Here is a 20,614-nt window from a genome sequence, read left to right as displayed (position 1 = left end):
GTTTGCACTGAGAAGTGGCTATTTAGATTCCCCTCTTTAAAATCGCCAGCCTCCTAAAGCTATTATTTAGCTGACCATGTAGCTAAGTCATTTGAATGATTACTGTAAAACAGGATTTAAGAGGAAAATAAATGAAAGGGGAAAAGTAATTTCGTGATCATTTCAAAGTTCTAAACACACAGGGCTGGGTGCCACGACACAATTATTCTCTCTTGCCTTTTAGACACAGGAAAAGTGGATGGATTTCCTTTGTAAAAGGAGCTCCTTCTAAATCAACAGTCACTGGTCAAAGTAAACACCCGGTTGAAGATTATGTTTGAGAAACTGCTTACAAGTACTGGGAAGCATTTACAAAGCAAGGAGCAAGGCTGCAGAGGCAGCGGAAGGCATAAAGGAGTGCGGTGACAAATGTCCAATGTCCTGTTCATTGGGCCATCGATGGCTGAATCCAGACTCCATCTGCAAGGATGTCCCATACCTTACCTGTTTTGTGGTTCTCCTGAAAAATAATTATTGGATGGAATCAAATAAGTGCTGTAATCAATAACCAGCTTGCAGACAAACACACACAAAACAACGATTCTATTTGTTGGGAAAAACGCAACCCCCTCCTGCTACATTATTCCATTGATGGAAAAACATTTACATCTCCTTTGTTCTGCACTTTTCTGCAGAAATTTTATAATCACTGGACAACTCTATTTCTCTCCTCTCTCAGAAGTGACTCTGAGTGGCCAGACCCCTGTTTTTATTTCATGGCCAAAAAGAAAAAAATCTTTTTCTGGTTTTTTTTTTTTTTTTTTAAACGTTAGTCTATCATACATCAAACCTGTCAAGCTTTTTCATTAAAGTTCATGGTTTTTAAGTTCATTGTAAATAACTCAAACTGATTTTACAAAAGAGAAAAAAAAAGTCTTGCCCTGATGTTGGGCATTACAAACTGTAATAATATCCCTGTCAAATGGGATTTTTCAAGTGGTTTTCTAAAGAGAGGGTAGAAAAATGGGAGACTGAGCTAAATAAAAATAATTTGAGATTAAAACCAACGTCATACTTTGATTGTGGGTTGACTTATTAGAAGTCTTGAGGTTTTGCAAATTCTGAAAAGAAAATCCAGTAGCTACATTTATCCAGAGGTTAGATTTCACGGTTTGAGGTCCTTAGGGGTTATTTCGTGAGAGAAAATACCAACAAGAGAAAAGAGCCGTTTACTTGCTAATAGCACTGTAAATTTGTAAAGTAAGCAATCTCTTGGATATTTTTTCCCACAAAGTAGTGGAAAAGACATCTTCTTTGTTTGTTTAATGGCAGCAGATGGCAATGCATGGCTTAGGATTCAGTTGGGAAGCAGAACCATGAGTTTCTGTTCTGGCACGTAAAGAGTTGGGAACTCATTACTCTTTATAAAAAGGGAAAAAGCTGAACAAACCGAAAATCAGCAATTAATTCTTCTTAGACCTGTTAGAGAACTGAGGTCATGGAGCAAACCATGGCCTCAAATTTGGAGAGAAGACAAGAAGACACAGAGAGTCTCAGCTTACCACAGCAAAAGGCCAGGAGTAGAAACCTCTGTTAGGACCAGTAGCAGAGTAGAAAAACTTAATGTGTTTTTGAAAAATTGCTAAAGACTCTGTGTGGGCACTTATGTGAGATTTAAAACTCAAGGACCCAGTCTTAGGGAAGTACTCACGTTTTTTAGTGTTTACCATCAGGCTATCACAGTGAAGACTGGAGAAAAATCTCCTTGTGCTTCTGTCAGAAGGAGAGGAAAAGTAGCCCTTCCAAAAAATGCCCAGAGTATTTTGTTCTTCTTAAGAAGACCTGCCTCAAGAGAAACTATTTTATCAGAGTCTAACCCAAGTGAAGTTTTTCCAGAACCTAACCAGACCGGGGAAAGGGAAATACCAACTCTAGCCTCCCTAGCTATCTGGTATAACTTTTGAAAACAGAACAAACAAACAAACAAACAAACAGAACTAAGTAGCCCTTGTGAATGTCACAGCCCAGGGGAACAGGATCACTGAAATTCTGAAACAGAATCATAGAACTATAGAAGCTTCCTCTCCCTTCTTAGCTTATCACCACATTAATAGGGTTCCTGTATAATAACAAGAATACAACAGAAAGAATTACATACCTCAAACCTTATTTAAGGAGTCTCTAGAGATATTCAAAGATAACAGAGGACACAGAAACGACACCAGGAAATTTTAGGAAATATTAGCCTCAGACACCTACAAGTATAACAAACATGAAACACAATCTCACCCCTATATAGATAAACGTAAAACCTCACATTAAAAGCCTCAGTTCCTTTTAGCCAGTACATTATGTATGACTTTTCAACAAAAAGTTACAAGGCATATCAAAAGATTAAAAGCATAGTTTGGAGAGACAGAGCAAACATCTGAACAAGACTCAGCTATGGACAGACATGTTGGAATTACGAGACTGGAAATTTAGAACTACTATGATGAATATGCTTGGGGTGCCAATGGAAATAGTGAACAGTATGTAAGAATGGATGGGTAATATAAGCAGAGAGATGGGAACACTAAGAAGGAATAAAAAAGAAATGCTAGAAATAAAAAGAACACCAAACAGAAATGAAGAATGCCTTTGAAAGGCTCTCTTCAGTAGCCTGGACACAGCCATGGAAAGAATCAGTGAGCTTGAAGAAATGTCAGTAGCAACTTTAAAAACTGAAATGCGAAGAGGAAAAAGAAGAATAAAAAACATAAAACAGAATATCCAGGAAGTGTGGGACAATTCCAAAAGGTGTCACATACTCATAATGGGAATACTAGAAGGAGAAGAGAGAAAGGAACAGAAGAAATATTTGAAGCAATAATAACTGAGAATATTCTGAAATTAATAATAGCACAAAATTGCAGATCCAGGAAACTTTAGAGATATTAGGGAGGATGAACACCAAAAAACCTACACCTAGGCATATCAGATTCAAACTTTGGAAAATCAAAGACAAAGAGAAAACCTCAAAAGAAACCAGAGAAAAACAAAACCTTAGTTTTACAGGTGCAAGAATAAGAATTACACTAGACTTCTCTTCAGAAACCATGCAAGCAAGGAGAGAGTAGAGTGAAATATTTGAAGTATTGAAAGAAAGAAAACCTTTACCAACCTAGAATTCTGTATCCAGTAAAATTCTCCTTCAAAAGTGAAGGATGAAAACCTTCTCAAACAAAACTTGAGGGAATTTGTCATCCATAGACCTGCCTTGCAAGATGTTAAAAGAAGTTCTTCAGAGAGAAGGAAAATGATGTAGGTCAGAAACTTGGATCTACAAAAAGAAAAGAATGTTAGAGAAGGAATAAATGTGGTAAAATAAAATATTTTGTCTTTTTTACTCTTAATTGAACTAATATGTAACAGTATGTTCAAAATACTAATAGCAGGGGCGCCTGGGTGGTTCAGTGGGATAAAGCCTCTGCCTTTGGCTCAGGTCATGATCTCAAGGTCCTGGGATCGAGCCCTGCATCTGGCTCTCTTGCTCAGCAGGGAACCTGCTTCCTTTCCTCTCTCTCTGCCTACTTGTGATCTCTGTCTGTCAAATGAATAAATAAAATCTTAAAAGAAATACTAATAGCAGTAATGTATTCAGTGATTTTGGCTTATGGATTCCAGAAATAAATGACAGCAAAGTTATAAGGGATGAGGAGAAATTGAGAATACTTTGTTATAATATACTTGCACTAACTTTGAAGTGATATGTTATTTGAAAGTGGATTTAGACTAGTTGTAAATGTATCTTGCAAATTCTAGGACAAACAACATTAAAAAAGTTAAAAAGAAAAAACAGAGGGAGACAAAGATCTAAAACCACTAATATAAGTTTCCACCTTAGGAAACTAGAAAAAAGTGGAATCCCACCATTGCAGGGTATTATCACTCAACTGGCACCATATGTGAAGCCACAATTCCCATTTATGCCTTAAAAAAGAAAAAAGAAAAGAAGAAGAGAAGGGAAGAGAAGAGAAAAGAAACCCAACCAACCAAACAAAAAAACCTTGTAACCACTTTAGCCAAGAACCAGGGACTCCCCCTAGACTTTAAAGATAGGACAGAGGTTAATGTGTTTGTAGAAGAAGTAACCAGTGAAAAGATAGATAGATGCAAGAGCAACTGGCCTTGAGGAACCTGATGTTAATATAAATCTCAAATTTAACATTTCAAAAACCTAGCTATTAATTGTCAACCCCAAACCCTTTCCATTCTAGTCTTCTGGATCTCAGCAAATGGCACCACCATTCACTCAACTGCTCATGTTATATAATCCTAGAACTAATTCTTGATAGTCCTTTTTCCCTCACCTCATACCTAATACATCAGAAAATTTAGTGCTCCCTCCAAATCACATTCAGTCCATATCCATCGTATCACAGTGTCAAAATCACTTTCCTCTAACCTTCGATAATCTCCTAACTGGTTTCTCTGTTTCCCCTCTTTATCTTATTGTCCATTCTGCACTTGGCAGACAACGTAGACTTTTAATCTGTAAACAACATAATTTCACTCTCTTATTTAAACCCTTCAATGGTTTCTGTACCCCAGTAGTGAAATACAAACTCCTTACAACTCTGACAAGGCTTGGTGTGATCCATTCGCTGTCTCCCCCTCTTACCTTACCTACTTCTCTCTTCCCCTTGCTCACTCCATCCACACTGTCCATCCTTCTGTTCCTCCTCCAGCTTCCAAGCACCGCCCTGGGGTCTTTGCCCTTGCGTTACTTCTGCCTGGAACCTTCTTCCTTTAGATCTTCAGATGCTGGCTCCTTCTGCACAATCACATCTTAACAAAAACACCACCTTTTGGGGCTTCTGGGTGGCTCAGGGTGGCTCAATCGGTTGAGCATCTGCCTTTGGCTCAAGTCATGAGGGTCATGGTCTTCAGGTTCCCTTGCTCAGCAGGGAGACTGCTTCTCTCCTTCTCCCTTTGCTGCCTTCCCCCTCCCCCGACCCCGGCCGCTTGTGCTCTCTCTCTCTCTCAAATAAATAAATAAAATATATTTTTTAAAATGCCACAAAGGTTTTCCCTGATCCTTCTTTCTAAAAATAGCCCTTATACATCCTGATGCTTTATTACTTGGATTTACTGCATTAAAAAAAAAAACAAAAACAGAATTATCTGACATAGTTTTGTTTATTTTGTCTACTTATTTACAGACCATCTCTCTTTCCTAGAAAGTACATTTCATGAGGACACAGATTGCATCTGTTTCATTTACCACTCTGTCCCCAGCACCTGGAGTAATGATGACACAGAGCAGTTGCTCTTTATGTTTGTTGAACAAGTGAATAAATGTATGCCATGAATTGATGAATAACCATTACACCTAAAAAATTAATGGAGGCATTGTCTTCAAAGAATATGGATAACTTGCTAGATTGTTTTCAGTTTGACAGTTTGTTCCTCACTTCTGAGTAGAAGTCCATGGTATGGATATAACACACTATGTTTAACCATTCACTCATTCACTCTTTCCTGTTGTTGGCTATTATGAATAATGCCACTATAAATATTTTATGAGAATATATAGTCTTTATCTCTGAGAATATGTAGTATTTATCTCTGTGGGACAAATGTCCAGAAGTGCAATCACTGGGTTGTACAGTAGTAGCATGTTTAGTGTTTTAAGAAACTGCTAAATTGGGGGGCCTGGGTGGTTCAATTGATTAAGTGGCTGACTCTTGATTTTTGGCTCAGGTCATGATCTCAGGGTCCTGGGATCAAGCATGTGTCAGCTCTGCACTCAGTGGGGAGTCTGCTGGAGAATTCTCTCCCTGTCCCTCTGCCCCTCCTTCCACTCACACCCTCTCTCTAAAGTAAATAAATAAATCTTAAAAAAACAAAAACAAAAACAAACAGAAATTGCCAAATTGTTTTCCGAAGTGGGATTTACGTTCCCATCAGCAATGTATTGGTTATCCTTCTATTTCATACCTTGACAGCATTTGGGGCTATTTTTAATTTTAACCATTCTGACAGGTGTGCAGTGATACTTCATTGTGACTTTAATTTGCATTTCCTGCATGGAATGATGTTGAACATCTTTTCATGTGCTTACTGGGCATCTGTCTGTCCCTTTCCTTGAAATGTCTGTTCATACCATTTGCCCATTTCCTAATTTGACTGTTTAGGCTTTTTCCACCTTTGAGTTTTGAGAATTCTTTATGTAATACGGAAAACTCCTAGTTTTTAACTTGTGTTTTCAACCTTTTAACACAGTCTTTTGTGCCATAAAAGTTTATTATTTTGATGAAGCCTAACTTACCAATTTTTCATTTAATGGATTTTGCTAACATATAATGTATTTGTATGCTAGGGCTAAAGTTGGGATTTTTCATTTTCCATTTGGTCTGTTTTTCATTTCTCTTTGCTTTTTACTACCTCCCTTTGTGGGTTATTTGAGTATTTTTTAAAAATGCCATTTTGGGGCTGCCTGGGTGGCTTAGTCAACTAAGCGCCTGCCTTCGGCTCAGACCATGATCCTAGGGTTCTGGGATCAAGCCCCGCATTGGACTCCCTGCTCAGTGAAGAGCCTTTTTCCTCCTCTCCTTTTGCTGTTTCCCCTGCCTTTTTCCTTCTCTCAGTCTCTCTCTCTCCTCTCACTCTCTATCACATAAACAAATCTTAAAAAAATAACAAATGCCATTTTGATTTACATAGTATATCTTTTTTGCATAACCTTTTTAGTAGTTGCTCTGGGTCTTACATTGTATATACATAATTTACCAGTCTTCTGATATCATTATTTTACCAGTTCCAGTGAAGTGTCATAACCTTACCTCCTTTACATCCCTTCATTTTTCTCCATTTATAACATAATTATAGTTCTTTTCAGATATGGTGTCCTCTTTCTTTCTTCTGAGTGTATTGGACCCAGTTTGCTTAGGATGAATGTAGGCATTTGCTTAGGATGAATGTAGAATATATTGTCTTCAGTTTTCCCCAAAGGAATGATGGTGGAGGGGGAGAAATAGTTTCCTCTCAATGCACAAATGGTATGCTGCAGGGATAGAATCTGTTTATAATATAATTGTTTTAAATATTTGCTCCACTTGCCTTTAGAACCACATCAGGCAGTATTTAAATTTTTTCTTCAATAAATGAAACAAGATGGGATTGGGAGGGAGACAAACCATAAGTGACTCTTAATCTCACAAAACAAACTGAGGGTTGCTGGGGGGAGGGGGGTTGGGAGAAGGGGGGTGGGGTTATGGACATTGGGGAGGGTATGTGCTATGGTGAGTGCTGTGAAGTGTGTAAACCTGGCGATTCACAGACCTGTACCCCTGGGGATAAAAATACATGTTTATAAAAAATAAAAAATTAAAAAAAAATTTTTTTTTCTTCAGTCATCATGCATAATTTAGAAAACTCAAGAGGAGAGAGAAAATGTAATGTATTTACCCACAATGTTTATTTGTTATGTTATTCCTTGTTCTTATGTTCATATTCCTTCTTTTAAAATTTCCTTTCTATTTTGAGAACTTAAGTTATTGTTTTAGGGTAGATCTGCTAGCAAGAGATCCTCTTAGTTGGTTTTTTTTTTTTTTTTTTGGTCCCCCCTTTGAGAATACTCTGTTTTCCCTTCATTCCTGAAGGATATTTTTGTTGGAGATAAGATTCTGGGTTGACTGTTTTATTTTTTTTTTCCCCAGCATCTGAAATAGGTGGAAATACTTTTGGCCTCCACAGTTTCTGATAAGAAATCCAGTCATTAATTGTTTTACATTTATAGGGAAGGTGTTATTTCTCTACGGTTGCTTCAAGGTTTTTTATTAGTCTTTAGATTTCAGAAGTTTGACTATCATGTGTCTGGGTATGGATTTTTTTGTTTTCTTATTTTTGTTTTCTTATTCAGCTTCTTGGATCTGTAAGTTTATATCTTTTGCCCAGTTGGGGTGTTTTCAGCCATTATTTCTTCAAGTACTTTTTCACCCCTATCATCTTTCTCCTCTCTTTGTGAAATCCCATTAATTAATTAATTCCCTGAGGTGCTATTCATTTTCTTTAGTGTTTTCTCTTTGGTGTTCGGATTGGGTGATTTGTATTGTTTTTTTTTCCAGTTAGTGGCCTCTTTCTTCTGGCTCTTCTGTTCTGCTGTAGAGTCCATCTCTTTTTAAGTTTTCAACTTTTTTTTATTTTAATGTATTTTTCTATTTGGTTCTTTATTTATACCTTCTATTTCTTTGTTGAGATGGGTTCTATATTTTCATTTGTTATGAGACTGTTTAAAATGATTTGTTGAAGTATTTTTATAATGATTACTTTAAAATCTTTAGGATGGTTCTAACACCTATGTTTATCTTGATGTTGGCATCTATAGATTGTCTTTTCCTTTCAGTTTGACATCTTCCTGATTCTTGGTATAATGAGGAATTTTTTTTATCAAGAACTAGACATTTCTGGTATTATGACACTCTGGAATTTATTTAAATCTCATGGTGGTTTAGCTCAGATTGGTAGTTTCCTGGGGGTGGTGATAGTAAATCAAGGGACAGGTGTACTTGGACAAAAAAGAAGGCGGAAGTGTTAGGGGTAAGAGATACGTTCATTAACTTGACTGCTGTAATAATTTTACAGATGTTTACATAAGTAAATCTTAAAAAGTTTTATACTTTAAGTATATGAAGCTTGTTATATGTCAATTATACCTCAGTATAGCTATTTAAAAATGTTATCAGGGGACAAAAACTAAAATGAAATAGATACCAAACTACTTCCTTTGATATTTCCTAGCTGAAAATTTTTCTAACAGGGAATTCTAAGGACTGAGATGCCAAGATTTTGCTTAAATATGATTTTTTTTGCTTAAATATGATTTTTACTGCTTGTTAGAAAATTCTGCATGACAGTCAAGGTAATGAATATATCCATCACCTCTAACATTTCTGTATTCTGTCTTGTCCATGTACATCTGTCCCTCACTTTACTGTCATTACCCCCAGGAAAGCACTGATCTGCTTTCTGTCACTATAGGTGTTTACATTTTCTATAATTTTATATAAATGGAGGCAAGAACTATGTACTCTTTTTTTTTTTTTGGTCTGACTTCTTTGACTTAGCATTTGAGATTCATTCATCCATGTGATTCATGTTCTAGTGTGAATCAATATTGACTTACTTTAATTGCTGAGTAGTATTCCATTGTGTAGGTCTATCATAATTTGATTATATATTTATCTTTTGATTCACATTTGAGTTGTTTTTATTTTTTAGCTAATGCAAACAGAGCTGCTAAGAACATTCATGAGTAAGTCTTGGTATGGACAGATGACTTCATTTCTCCTGGGTAAAATACCTAAGAATGGAATGATTGGACCATATGGTAAGGGTATGTTTCACTTTTGAAGAACATGTCAAGTTGTTTTACAGAGTGGTTGTACAATTTCATATTCCCATGATCAGTGTGTGGGTGCTGTAAGTGCTCCACATCCTCATTTACATTTAATATGGTCAATATTTTTAATTTTAGATTTTTTTTAATGTATTGATATCTAATATTTCAGATCTGACCAATTTGTTGGAAAGATTCTTTCTCCACTGAATTTGTTTTTAAACTATTTTTTCTTAATTTTATTTATTCATAAATAAATTGTCAGATTTATTGTCAGAAAGAGAGAGAGGGCACAAGCAGGGGGAGCAGCAGGCAGAGGGAAAAGGAGAAGTAGGTTCCCCACTAAGCAAGGAGCCTGACATGGGGCTCCATCCGAGGACCCTGGGATCATGACCCGAGCCAAAGGCAGAGGCTTAACTGACTGAGCCACCAAGACACCCCAGCAGAATTACTTAAAAAAAAAAAAAAAAAAAAAAAAAAAAAACCACCCCAAAAAACCAAACTCAGCTATTTTGAAAAAAAAGAAAAAATCATTTTAATTTGCATTTTTTTAAACCTGTAAGTTGGACACTTTTCATGTGCTTATTGGATGTTTGTATTTTCTGGGAACATACCATCTATTCGTAATTTTTTATCATGTTCTTAGTGCATTTCTAATAGTTTTACATTATCTGTTTACATATTACATATTTCCTTTTTGTGTTTATTTTTGAGATTCACACACATATTTTTAAGATTCACTAGATACACACATATTTTTAGGACTCCTTGAAATGGAAAATTTTGACTTTAAAAAAATTGAAAATGAAAGTATCTGTTTTGTTTTTGTCTTGATGACCAACCACCAGTTGCTTCCCAAATATGGAAAACTGGAATACCAGGAGGCAGGGCAAAAAACATTTTTGAGAAGCAAGTACCATGCTACATGAATACTCTCCACCTTTAAATTTGGCGGACATAAACATGGCTTAGACGATTCTGAGGCCAGGAGTTTGATTGTTCCAATCTGGGCCCAGCACATGCTAGTCATGTTTGCTTAGCTCTCATTAGAAAATTGTTAGAATGAGTGAGTGAGGGAATGGCTTATTCTTCATGTAGGATATAGGATTAAAAACCAGTCTTGCAGTTTTTCATTTGTAAGTCAGCACCGAGCTTTGAAATACTATCCATCAGACCGACAGGGCTGAAACTTGGAGTAAATAGAGGCTTGTAACTGGGCAGCCTAGACTAGTTCGTCCTCAAGGAACTACACCCGGGGAAGTAATGAGAAGAAAGCATTTAGTAAGGATGCTGGACAACCATTGAGGATGCCTTATACATCTACCTGGTGGAGGAAAATGTCCCTCAGGCATTTCATAAGGATGTTATACGCAGAGTTCATGTTGCACATCGGGAATTCTCCTAAGTCATGAAAAGCAAAAGTGAAAGTTACAGGGCTAGATAGAGGGGAGAAGAGCTCAACTATTAATCATGCTCCCCAATCTGTTTACTATTGGCCTTTTTATGATATTGCCCGGGGCCTCCTGCTGGGATTTAGAGCACGGTAACCCAGATCAAAATTACTTGTTTATAAAATTCCTCTGAATTGGGCTTACTATGTTGTGTCAGCAGTTTAATGGAGACTAACTCATTTGCTTCCACCTTTACATGTCCGCGTGGTGTGAGTGCATGCTTCTTGGCAGTCTTTTCAAGCCTGAAAAGGTGGGCAAACTAGCTGCCTCATTATGGAGCCACAGGCAAGGCCAGCGCTTATTCCAAGACCTGCTGACATGCCTTTCCAAGGTGGTTGGTGGGTGGCAGCACAGTCTCCGTGGGTCATAGGATATTAATATATAAGGTACCAATGAGGCCTTGATGCTAAAATTTCTTAACTCCAAAATCTCACTCTTCTTGCAGATGGAAGGAAGGATAGGCTAAATATGAAGTAGCCTAAAACCTTTCCTTCACGTGGGACTTAGTTTCCCTCCCGTATTCCATCAGCTGCCACTTAAACATTTAACCAGAGAATTGTTCAGAGTTTTCCTCTTGGATTTTGATGGCTGTCGAAGCTGGCCCACAGGGAATCCCTGGCCCAGCCCGCGTTCCTTTGGGTGAGCCTTGCGCAGTCTTCTTGCAGGTAGTACATTGTAACCAATAAAATGAATTAGTTGTATGAGTTCTTTATGCTCTTAAGTTGGGAATCCTTGACCCATTCTACACCAGAACATCCCAGTCGTGTCTTTTGAAGGAGCTGAATTTGGACCTGGATTGGCAGAAAGTTCTGGAAAGAATATAAGTTTGTAGATTCAGACAGCTGTGGCTTCAGACAGCATTCCTGTCACCTCCTAGCTCTAAGACCTTGGGCAAACTGTCCTATTTCCTTATTTATAAAATGGGCTTATTAACACCTTCTTCATAGGGTTGAGGTGACTGGACACAAGTAAAAGCCCATCTTAAATGTTTTCACTACTCACAGAAAGAGGACAACTGTGAGGTAATGTGTTAGTTCACCTTATCGTAATCATTTCATGATATATACTTAGATCAAATCATCACATTTTACATCTTAAACTGACACAGGGTTATAGTTAACTATGTCTCAGTAAGGCTGGGGGAAAAAAGGCCCAACACGTTTGGCCCACAGGTGATACACAATAAGCATTATTGTCCACACAGTTTCAATATAACCGACCTGTCCCTCCTGGTGAGAATACTTACAAGTTTAACACTCCTTAAGGGGATTTGAGGCTTCACTTCATCAGGAAATTACCTCATGTCATGTTTATTAAACAAGCACTGATTATGGACCAGATACTCTTTATGATCCAAAGACAAAGACATGACCTTTAGCCATGACAGAAATCCTGTAAATATAAAAATATAAGTGCCATGCTAAGTCCTATGGATAATCCATGAAGGAATGACAAATTCTACCAGGAGATCTGAGGCAAATCTGTATCACCTCACCCCACGGCGGGGAGGGGGTGGTGGTGGGGAAGGAAAGCACAGGCAAATTCAGAAACTCCACAGCCACCTTCCAGAATCAGACCTGAGGAAGTGTTCTTCAGTACTCAGTCTGCTCTAAGTAAAACCACCCGCTCTGGCTCCCTCCACCATGACACGTGGGCCATTCGGAAAGACCAACTCTGTCAGGTCACTGGCCACAGCTGAGACCATTGCTTTCGGTTCACGTTTCTCAGAGACCAGGCTTTCTGAAATGAGGTAAAACAGAAAATGAATTCTGCTAAGTCGCACTTGTGCTCAAGTCTTGTAGCTTCCTAATGGAAACATGAGAAGCAGTTCCTAAGACTGAGGCGGAAGCACCCGGTACTTCCTTCTCTACTTACTGCTAAATTAGGGACTCAGTCCAAACAGCCTGGTTCCCAGGTGAGGAAGACGTCCTCTGGAGAAGCCACCAGTGAGGGCCCCAGATTCAACTTCTCCACCGCCTGTGTTGGGCTGTGGGAGCTCCACAGACCCTCATGCTGGAGGGCAGACAGGATGGAGGCCGAGGAAACTCTCGGCAGGGCCTGCGCGGGAACGCAGCCGCAGGAGGTGGCCAGTGAGTGTCAGATCTCAGGACCAGGAACCTCCAGCAACGTGCAGTGTCTACATGGTGAAAGAACAGATCATTTGCTCTTGACATTTATAGACAGGAAACCACGGCTGCTCTTGATGAAAGTTTTAAAGATTCAGAGAATTTTCAGAAGTGGAACAATTCCTTTTAAAGGCAAAGTGACTCTGCAGAACACTTGTCCTTGAACATGATTAAATAAGAAAGGTTTAGCAGGAGTGGGAAGAGAGGTTTCCCTTAAGTATTAGAATGTACTCACTAAAATCATTTTCTTTTATAGAATAATGAACTTGGCAGTTTGCTCTACACAGGAGAACAAAGACAATTGATACAATCCAACTTTATTTTACTTCATTATAACAAGAATTTTCAAAAACTCATGACTCCATGCTATTTCTAGTGTTTAAATACAAAACGTTCCAAATGTAGCACAAACAGCGTAAGCTAATGCATAGATGGATTTGGATGAAGTCCTATGAACCAAATTATTCCTTTTTGTATGTTTGAAAGCAAAGCGTGTTGCCATGTTGTTGAAAAGTCATAGGATGAGGCCCTGGGGTCTTTGGCGGGGAGGCCGGTGGGTCAAGTGAGAAACCCTGGGGTTTGTCCCTCCTGAGCTTTAGCTCTGAGTGGACTGAGGGTGTGGCCAGCGGCTTGATGGGCAAAGCCAGTCCTTGGTCTATTCTAGTTTCTCTTATAAACACCCCGAAGCTAACTTTTCGGATGTGCTCTTTTCTAACATTGAGAAAGGGCTTTTCTTGGCTGCCAGGAAGCAGGGAGCAGGCTGTGGTGAGTGATTATCTGGAAGCAGCCAGGCATAAGCTTAGATGCTTTGGAAAAGTGGGGCGGGGTGGGGGGGGACAGAGAGACAGATTCTTCTTCCTTTTGTGGACTGGGGAAGAGGGTACTTGGTGACATTTTCCTGAGTCTGAAAGGAAGAATACAGGTTTGAAAAGTTTGGAATTGTGCATTAAAACAGAGACACATCCATATTGGGGAAACAAAACAAAACAGAAAAAGGCATAAACATACTTTTATTTCAAATTAAGATTTCTGAAACTATACTTGTTGTATTATAGTCTGTAACTAAATAAGACATAGCACTAAAATAATTCAGTTAATTTTAACTTTTGAGGGTTTTTTTTTTAAAAAGCACCACTTAAAACTTACATATTCCCCCCAAAAATTAAATATAGAAAAGTCATTCTACCATCGGAGTGAGTTTGAGAATGCACTAGGAAACAACAGGGCCAATTTTTCAACCTCTGGTTATTGATAGGGAACACTAAATTCAAAGCCAGTTTGAGAATTTCCTACATTGCTCACTTACAGGAAAACAAAACAAAGAGTTTCATAGTAAATTTCTAGCCCTTGGAGGGCTAACCTGTTTTCCTGACTGTGGGTTACTGGCCAGATGACCTCTGAATTTTAACTTCATCATCCAAAAAGATAACATATAGGATTTCCAAGGGTTTTATTTTTTTGAGGAGAACTAAGAAATGATCACAATTGTAACACACATAAAAAAAAAAAAGTCGGAACTAGTCGGAACGATGTCTGAAAACTTTTAGTCTTAGATTTATTTTGAAACCAACTTCCAAACAAGAGGGAATGAAGGAGCCAAAACTTGCTCCCACACCTTCTGAGCAAGTCCCTTTGGACTCATTTCCTTGTCACTGCAGCCAAGGACCGACTATGAAAGTCACTCCTGGGCATTGCTCAAGGCCTGTCCTCAAAGCCTCGCCCACACCTCCCCATCCCCCCAGTACCCCCCAGTCCCAGAGGAGACAGCGCTGGGGGCTGCGGCCACCTCATCGCTTGGAGCGCTTCTCATACTTCTCCTGGCCACCGCGCTTCCTGTGTGGGGAGTGGCCACCACCGCCCCGGGCCTGGAAGCTGGGCTTGTAGGGGTGGCCTCTGTGCTGCTTCCGGTTCTCTTCTTTCTGGCTCTGGCTTTTGGAGGGTTCCTTGCTGCCCTCTTTTTGCTCAGGGTCTTGCTCTTTATGGGATGGCAGCGTGTTCTTGATTGTGTTAATCAGAAATCTCTTATTTGTACCAGCGAGAGGACACTTCATCCTGGGGAGGAAAAAGAGAGAACATTCTCAAACCGAATCATTTGCTCCAGAGCTGCACCCACCGGTCATGGGTTCCTGCCAAAGAATTCTGTGTCCACAGAATCAAGTTTCTGAATACGTTCAGCTTTCCTTGCATGCCACCTAGTGTAAACTGTGAGTACAGGGGGGAAAAGGCAAGACATTTGGAATTCTCCAGCTCGACCGATCTGCCCCTTAGCTGCCCCTCTCTTCCTTATTGGGACTAACTTTCCCACCACTATGCCTGTGCAGGTCTTGGCCACAATGTGAAAGAACAGGATTCCTTCTATTTTCTCCCTGAATAATAGATGCCTGATTTGACTATAATCTGCATTTCTGAGCTAAATTGATCGTGGCTTGTTTTTAATTACCAAAGAGTGACAGTGAAGTCCCTCTCTGAGGAACAAAAAAAGTATCTGTTGCCATATCTTGGATGCTGGGGCTCAGCACAGCAGAAAAAAAAATTATCCAAAGAATCTATGAAAATGCAATAGTCACATTTTATCTGTAAAATAATCTCACTTTCCATATCAGGCTTTAGTTTGTGTTCTGTTGGGGGGGTACTTCAAGAAGGCCTATGCTCTGGGTCAGTTTCTGTGTAGTATATATTTAAGCAGCTGGTGATTCAAGTTTACCCAAGAGACAGGATGTAACTAATTAAATTATTATTTAGCATGCTTATGTATATACTACAGTATTATTTTTTCTTTTTCAAGTGCATAAAGCTTTCATCTGGGGGAAGAAAACCCCCCACACAGATGAGAACCTGCATATTTCTCTTGACCTTCGGCTGTCTGTTACACGATGGGCTGTTTTAGGAGGATACTGACCCCCCCCAAATCATGTCACTCAGAGTGGCTGGCATTAAGCAAAGATGAATGTAGGATTCTAGAATCTCCATTTTTGTGTCAAACTTGGGATAAAAAAGAGAATCCCACACACTACTCCAAAATCAACCCAGCAGTGCCCCCACCAGGGCGATTTTATTGTCTAGGACCCTATCAGTGAAATGTGAGCAGATATTAGGTTCATAGCACTTACAGGGGTCAGACCAGCTCAAGCAATCAGAAATGGCATCGAACCTGGAAGTAAAATATGGAGAAAAAGAAGAGAAAATGTTTCCTGTAGCAAATAAGCAATTCTTGCGCCTCTAGGAACAGAGAAAATCTCTGAGAAGAATCAAAGGTGCTGTAGGGACTTGATGTGCAAGTGTGCTTCGGGCTCAGGCCGGGAGAAGTGAGGAGAGAAGGAGCTAGAACAAGGAGAGAAAGGAATGGAGAGAGCAGGGCAGTGGACTGTAGTAGGAGCAGCGGGAACACTTAGAGGGGGTGGCGACCCTGGAGTTTTTGTTTTGTTTTTCTTTTAGTGCCGGAGTTTAGAAGTCATGGTGAATGAGATGAGGAGTGAAGAAGAAAGGCAGTGACAAAGCTGTGATGTCGTGAGGGCACTACACCGTGGAAGTCCCGGGAGCCCTATGGGGCTTCACTTAGCTTCCAGAGAGAGCAACCACTAGACCTAGATTCAGAAGAGTATGGCACACTGATGTCACCAAAGAGCATAATAGGGCTGGCCGGTAGGACAGAAGTGCCCCTCTTTGCCAAATGTGGCCCCATACTTAGTGCAGGAGCAGAATCGTTGGAATGAGTAAGTGGACGACGTGTGTCTCTCGGCTCTGGGAGGCCGTGTCCAGCCAGCTCCACAAGCATTCTGCGATCTTTTCCCTGGAGTGGGCCAGCTCAGTGCTGGTGAAACTGGTCAGTCCTTCTCTGGATTAGACATATGAGGAAAGGCAAGTATTACCAGATGGGACAATAATCAAAACAAAACCTTTGGTAACTCCTGGTGAATTCTGCTCTATTTTGCTCTCTTCCAAGGGAGATCACCTTTCCCACCATCTGCTCATCCTAGATGAACAAAGCTCTTCTGCTAGAGACCCTCGGAGTTCCTGCTAAGAGTTGGGGAGTGGGGACTGCCCTGGTGACAGCAAGCGAAAGAGCTGGTCAGAGAATGGGAGGACTTTCTAGAATCAAGCCACAAGAAAAGTGGCCTTTACATCTCTTTTTTAACATTAGAGATGGGATTTTTAATGTTCGTTGTGCCTAAGAATCTATTCCAGGTGAGGAGTCAAGAGCAGCTGGGAGAGAATTTGGTTTACCTGGTGGCGGTGGGGGGTGCTGAGAGTGACTGCTCCCAAACATGCCAGGACATGCTTTTGAAATGACAGTGAGTGTTTACGTATACTTGTAATAAGTAAGGCAGGACAGTGAGGTAGAGAGGTGGCTGCAAGCAGATATGGACGTACGAGTAGTTAATGAGTCCATATAGAGAAATTATGAAATCTGTAATGAAAGTATCACAGCGTAAGGAGTCTAACAGAGCTGCCAACATCTGTGGAAATCCGCTGGGAGGGAACTGCTCTAGCCTTCGGCTGGTAACTTATTTTGCTGAACCTCACAGCTGGGTGTTGCATTGCTATAAACACATACGACATGGTACTGGCCGAGCATACGTGCTCTGAAGCCACACTATCTATCAGATTGAACCCTGAGCATGTTACATAGTCTCCCCGTTGCCGCGTATCTGTTAAATGTGGGATCTTAACAGTGACTATCTTCATGGAATGCTTGCGGACCAAATGAGTGAGTGCTTAGAATCATACTAATATATAACAAGCTCTTGGTACACATTAGCTCTGGTTTATATCCTGGCTCTCCTCATTAGCTTTGTGACCAAGGGCAAGTTACTTAACTCCCCTGTGCATCAGTTTTCCCCATTTTTAAACAGGAGTAATAGAAATATCGGCCCAGTGGGAGGATTTATTGACATGCATACAGCACTTAGCACAGGACCTGGCCCACGGTAAATCTTCAGTACATGTTACCGATGGGGCTACAGTTTCTTATCCACCATTCCAAAATATTAAAACTTTTGAAAATCAAGTTCTCTATATGATGCTGAAACTCGTTTGGCAGCAAAATCTGGCCTAACCTGACACTGGGCTGTTTATGTCTAGTCTTTATCGCAGTTAGCATAAGCGTATGTGTGGGGACAGAAATGATCATGTGTTGAACAAGAATCCCTGGGGGCATTCGTAGTACATACTGGGTATGCTGATGTACCTTTCTAAAATGTGAAATTATCTCAACTTAGAAACTTGGAGGGATTCAAGGGTTTTCAACAAGGGATTGTGGACCATTATTATTATTATTATTATTATTCACTCTCTTCATGAAAAAGAATATAGATAGCACATCAGTTAATACAGCAGGGACTTCTCCTTGAGAGCAACTCAAGATAACATGCTAAAGTCTCAGACGACTTGAGAAAAGAAGCTAACCAAGAACAGAGCAGGCTAGCTGATGTTCCTCAGTGAAAAAAATTAAAAACAAACAAAACCTGAGCCATCAGGAAAAAGTCAATGAGCTCTTATAGAAATTTTCATAAAAATGGTTAAAATGAAAAAGTGTTGGTACTCTGGGGCACCTGGGTGGCTCAGTCGGTTAAGCTTCTGATTCTTGGTTTCGGCTTAGGTTCTGGTCTCATGGCTGCTGGGATGGAGTCTAGTGGTGAGCTCACACTCAGTGGGCTTCGGATATCCTCTCCGTTTGCTCCCTCTCCTGCTCGCACACATGTGCACCCTCTCCCTCTTATAAATAAATCTTAAAAAAAAAAAAAAAGTTTTGGTGGGCTGCCTCGGTGGCTCAGTCATTAAGCATCTGCCTTGGGCTCAGGTCATGATCTCATAGGGCTCCCCACTCAGACAGGAGCCTGCTTTTCCCTTTCCCACTGCTTGCTACTCCCCTACTTGTTTGTGCTTTCTCTCTGTCAAATAAATAAATAAATTTGTTTAAAAAAAAAAAAGTTTTGCATTTCCTCATACTGTGTAAGCCCTGTAGATGCTCTTCAAATAGAACACTGAGGGCTGGGGTATGTAGGTGATTTCCGAAGTCTGTCCCAGTTTTAAAATTCTCTGCTTGTATTCTGCCTGTTAAACCCTTTAGAAAATTACTCTCCTCTCATTCATCCCATAAGAAAATTCATTTCTGGGCCACCTGGGTAGCTCAGTTGGTTGAGCATCTGACTCGTGATTTCAGCTGGGATCACGGTCTTGGGGTTGTAAGATCAAGCCCTGCATTGGGCTCTGTGCTCGGCGTGCAGTCTGCTTGGGATTCTTTCTCCCTCTTCCTTTACCTTCCCAGCAATAAATAAATACATAAATACATAAAATCTTAAAAAGAAAAAAAGAGAAAACTCATTTCATCGATGTGTCTTGTTTCTCAGCTCTTTCTTGGTGCCATTTTCCCCCAGACTTGAGATGACATGATAAGCTCGCGTTAGGTATGCACCATTCCAGAGCTTTTCATGTCTGCATTGAGGTAAAACCCGGGCCCTAGAGTGAGAGCACAGGCTGGGGCTGCTCAAGGTACCTGCACTATATAACATCACTAGCTATGTCCCGAGACATGCTGCTGTGGTTGGGGACCCAAGAGGCCACCAGATGGAGCGGCTGCTTCCCTGTCTGCAGCTCTGACCCACACAGTGTCAGCTTCCTCACCCTGGCCAGCTGTTTTTATTTTTGGTTTTATAAAGGTATATTAGCTCATGTGGAAGGAACTGATGTTAGTATAAACAGATACAAAACTCTAAATATAAGACCGCTTACAGCTGCACTGGGAGAGTACTGAAGACAGCACTGTCAGACACAGGGTCTGGCATCCTCACTCTGGTAAACTTTAAAAGGCAAGTGCTTTACTTCACTTCCAAAGCTGTCAGCCCAGCTGTGGAGGCTTCTGCATTCCCCAGGAGAGGTAGATTCCTGGAGAATCTGCCATTAGAGAGACCTGCGGACTGACTGAGGCTGGGATTGTAAGCTTTTCACTTCTCTCTCTCTCTTTCTTTTTGAATGAGTACATGATATAATGTGTAAAAATAAGGCACTTCCTCCTTACAATTATCATATTTGACTTAGGAAAAACAGTAGACTGTAAACAAACTTAGAGAACAGAAAAGGAAGAGATATGTAATTTTTTTCTTTCCGGTTTTAATAGTTTTTATCTTTACTGCTAAAGGATAGAAGTAGTAATATCTAGCATGCTACACAGTCAGACCTGCCAGTTTTTAAAAAGAAGATGTTATTTATTTTAGAGAGAGAAGTGGGGAGGGGCAGACAGAGACAGAGCGTCTCAAGCAGACCTGGCTGAACTTGGAGCCTGACATGGGGCTCGATCTCAGGACCCGGAGGTCACCAGAGCCGAAACAAGAGTTGGACGCTTAATGGACTGAGCCATCCAGGTGTCCCAGACCTGCTACTTTTGGATTCTAAAATAGTTCCATGAACATGACCCATCAGCTATTGGTACGTGATCACTAACCAGTGGAAATGATAACATTGCAGACACTGGCTTCCATGAAGTAATCGTCCCATGCCATCACGTTACTGACGTCACCTTGTTCTACTTCTCCAACCATCCAACACTTTATGGGCAGAAAAGAGATGAAGAAAAGCAATGTATCTGAGATCCCAAGCTGGTAGGATTGGAATCGGAGGGTCTGATGCTGAGGTCCACCCTCCCAAATCGGGTTGGGAGAGCTGTGTGGAAGCTTGTT

The 20,614-nt window shown here is 40.2% G+C and overlaps 1 protein-coding gene across 1 annotated transcript in view; it reads right to left on the bottom strand.

Moving 5' to 3' along the window:
• Positions 1–14,466: 14,466 nt before the first annotated feature.
• The window catches only part of POLR1D (RNA polymerase I and III subunit D), a 43,843-nt gene continuing 37,695 nt past the window's right edge, over positions 14,467–20,614 (bottom strand). The window contains exon 3 of the mRNA XM_013047003.2: positions 14,467–14,990. Coding sequence (XP_012902457.1) covers positions 14,726–14,990 — 265 coding nt within the window. The 3' untranslated portion in view covers positions 14,467–14,725. The remainder of the gene's footprint in view (positions 14,991–20,614) is intronic.

The sequence above is a fragment of the Mustela putorius genome, unplaced genomic scaffold, assembly GCF_011764305.1.
Source record: "Mustela putorius furo isolate JIRA1106 unplaced genomic scaffold, ASM1176430v1.1 tig00003942_pilon_pilon_pilon, whole genome shotgun sequence".
NCBI classification, from domain to species: domain Eukaryota; kingdom Metazoa; phylum Chordata; class Mammalia; order Carnivora; family Mustelidae; genus Mustela; species Mustela putorius.
Note: the sequence above shows the minus strand (reverse complement) of the source record. Positions and strands in the feature narration are given on the sequence as shown.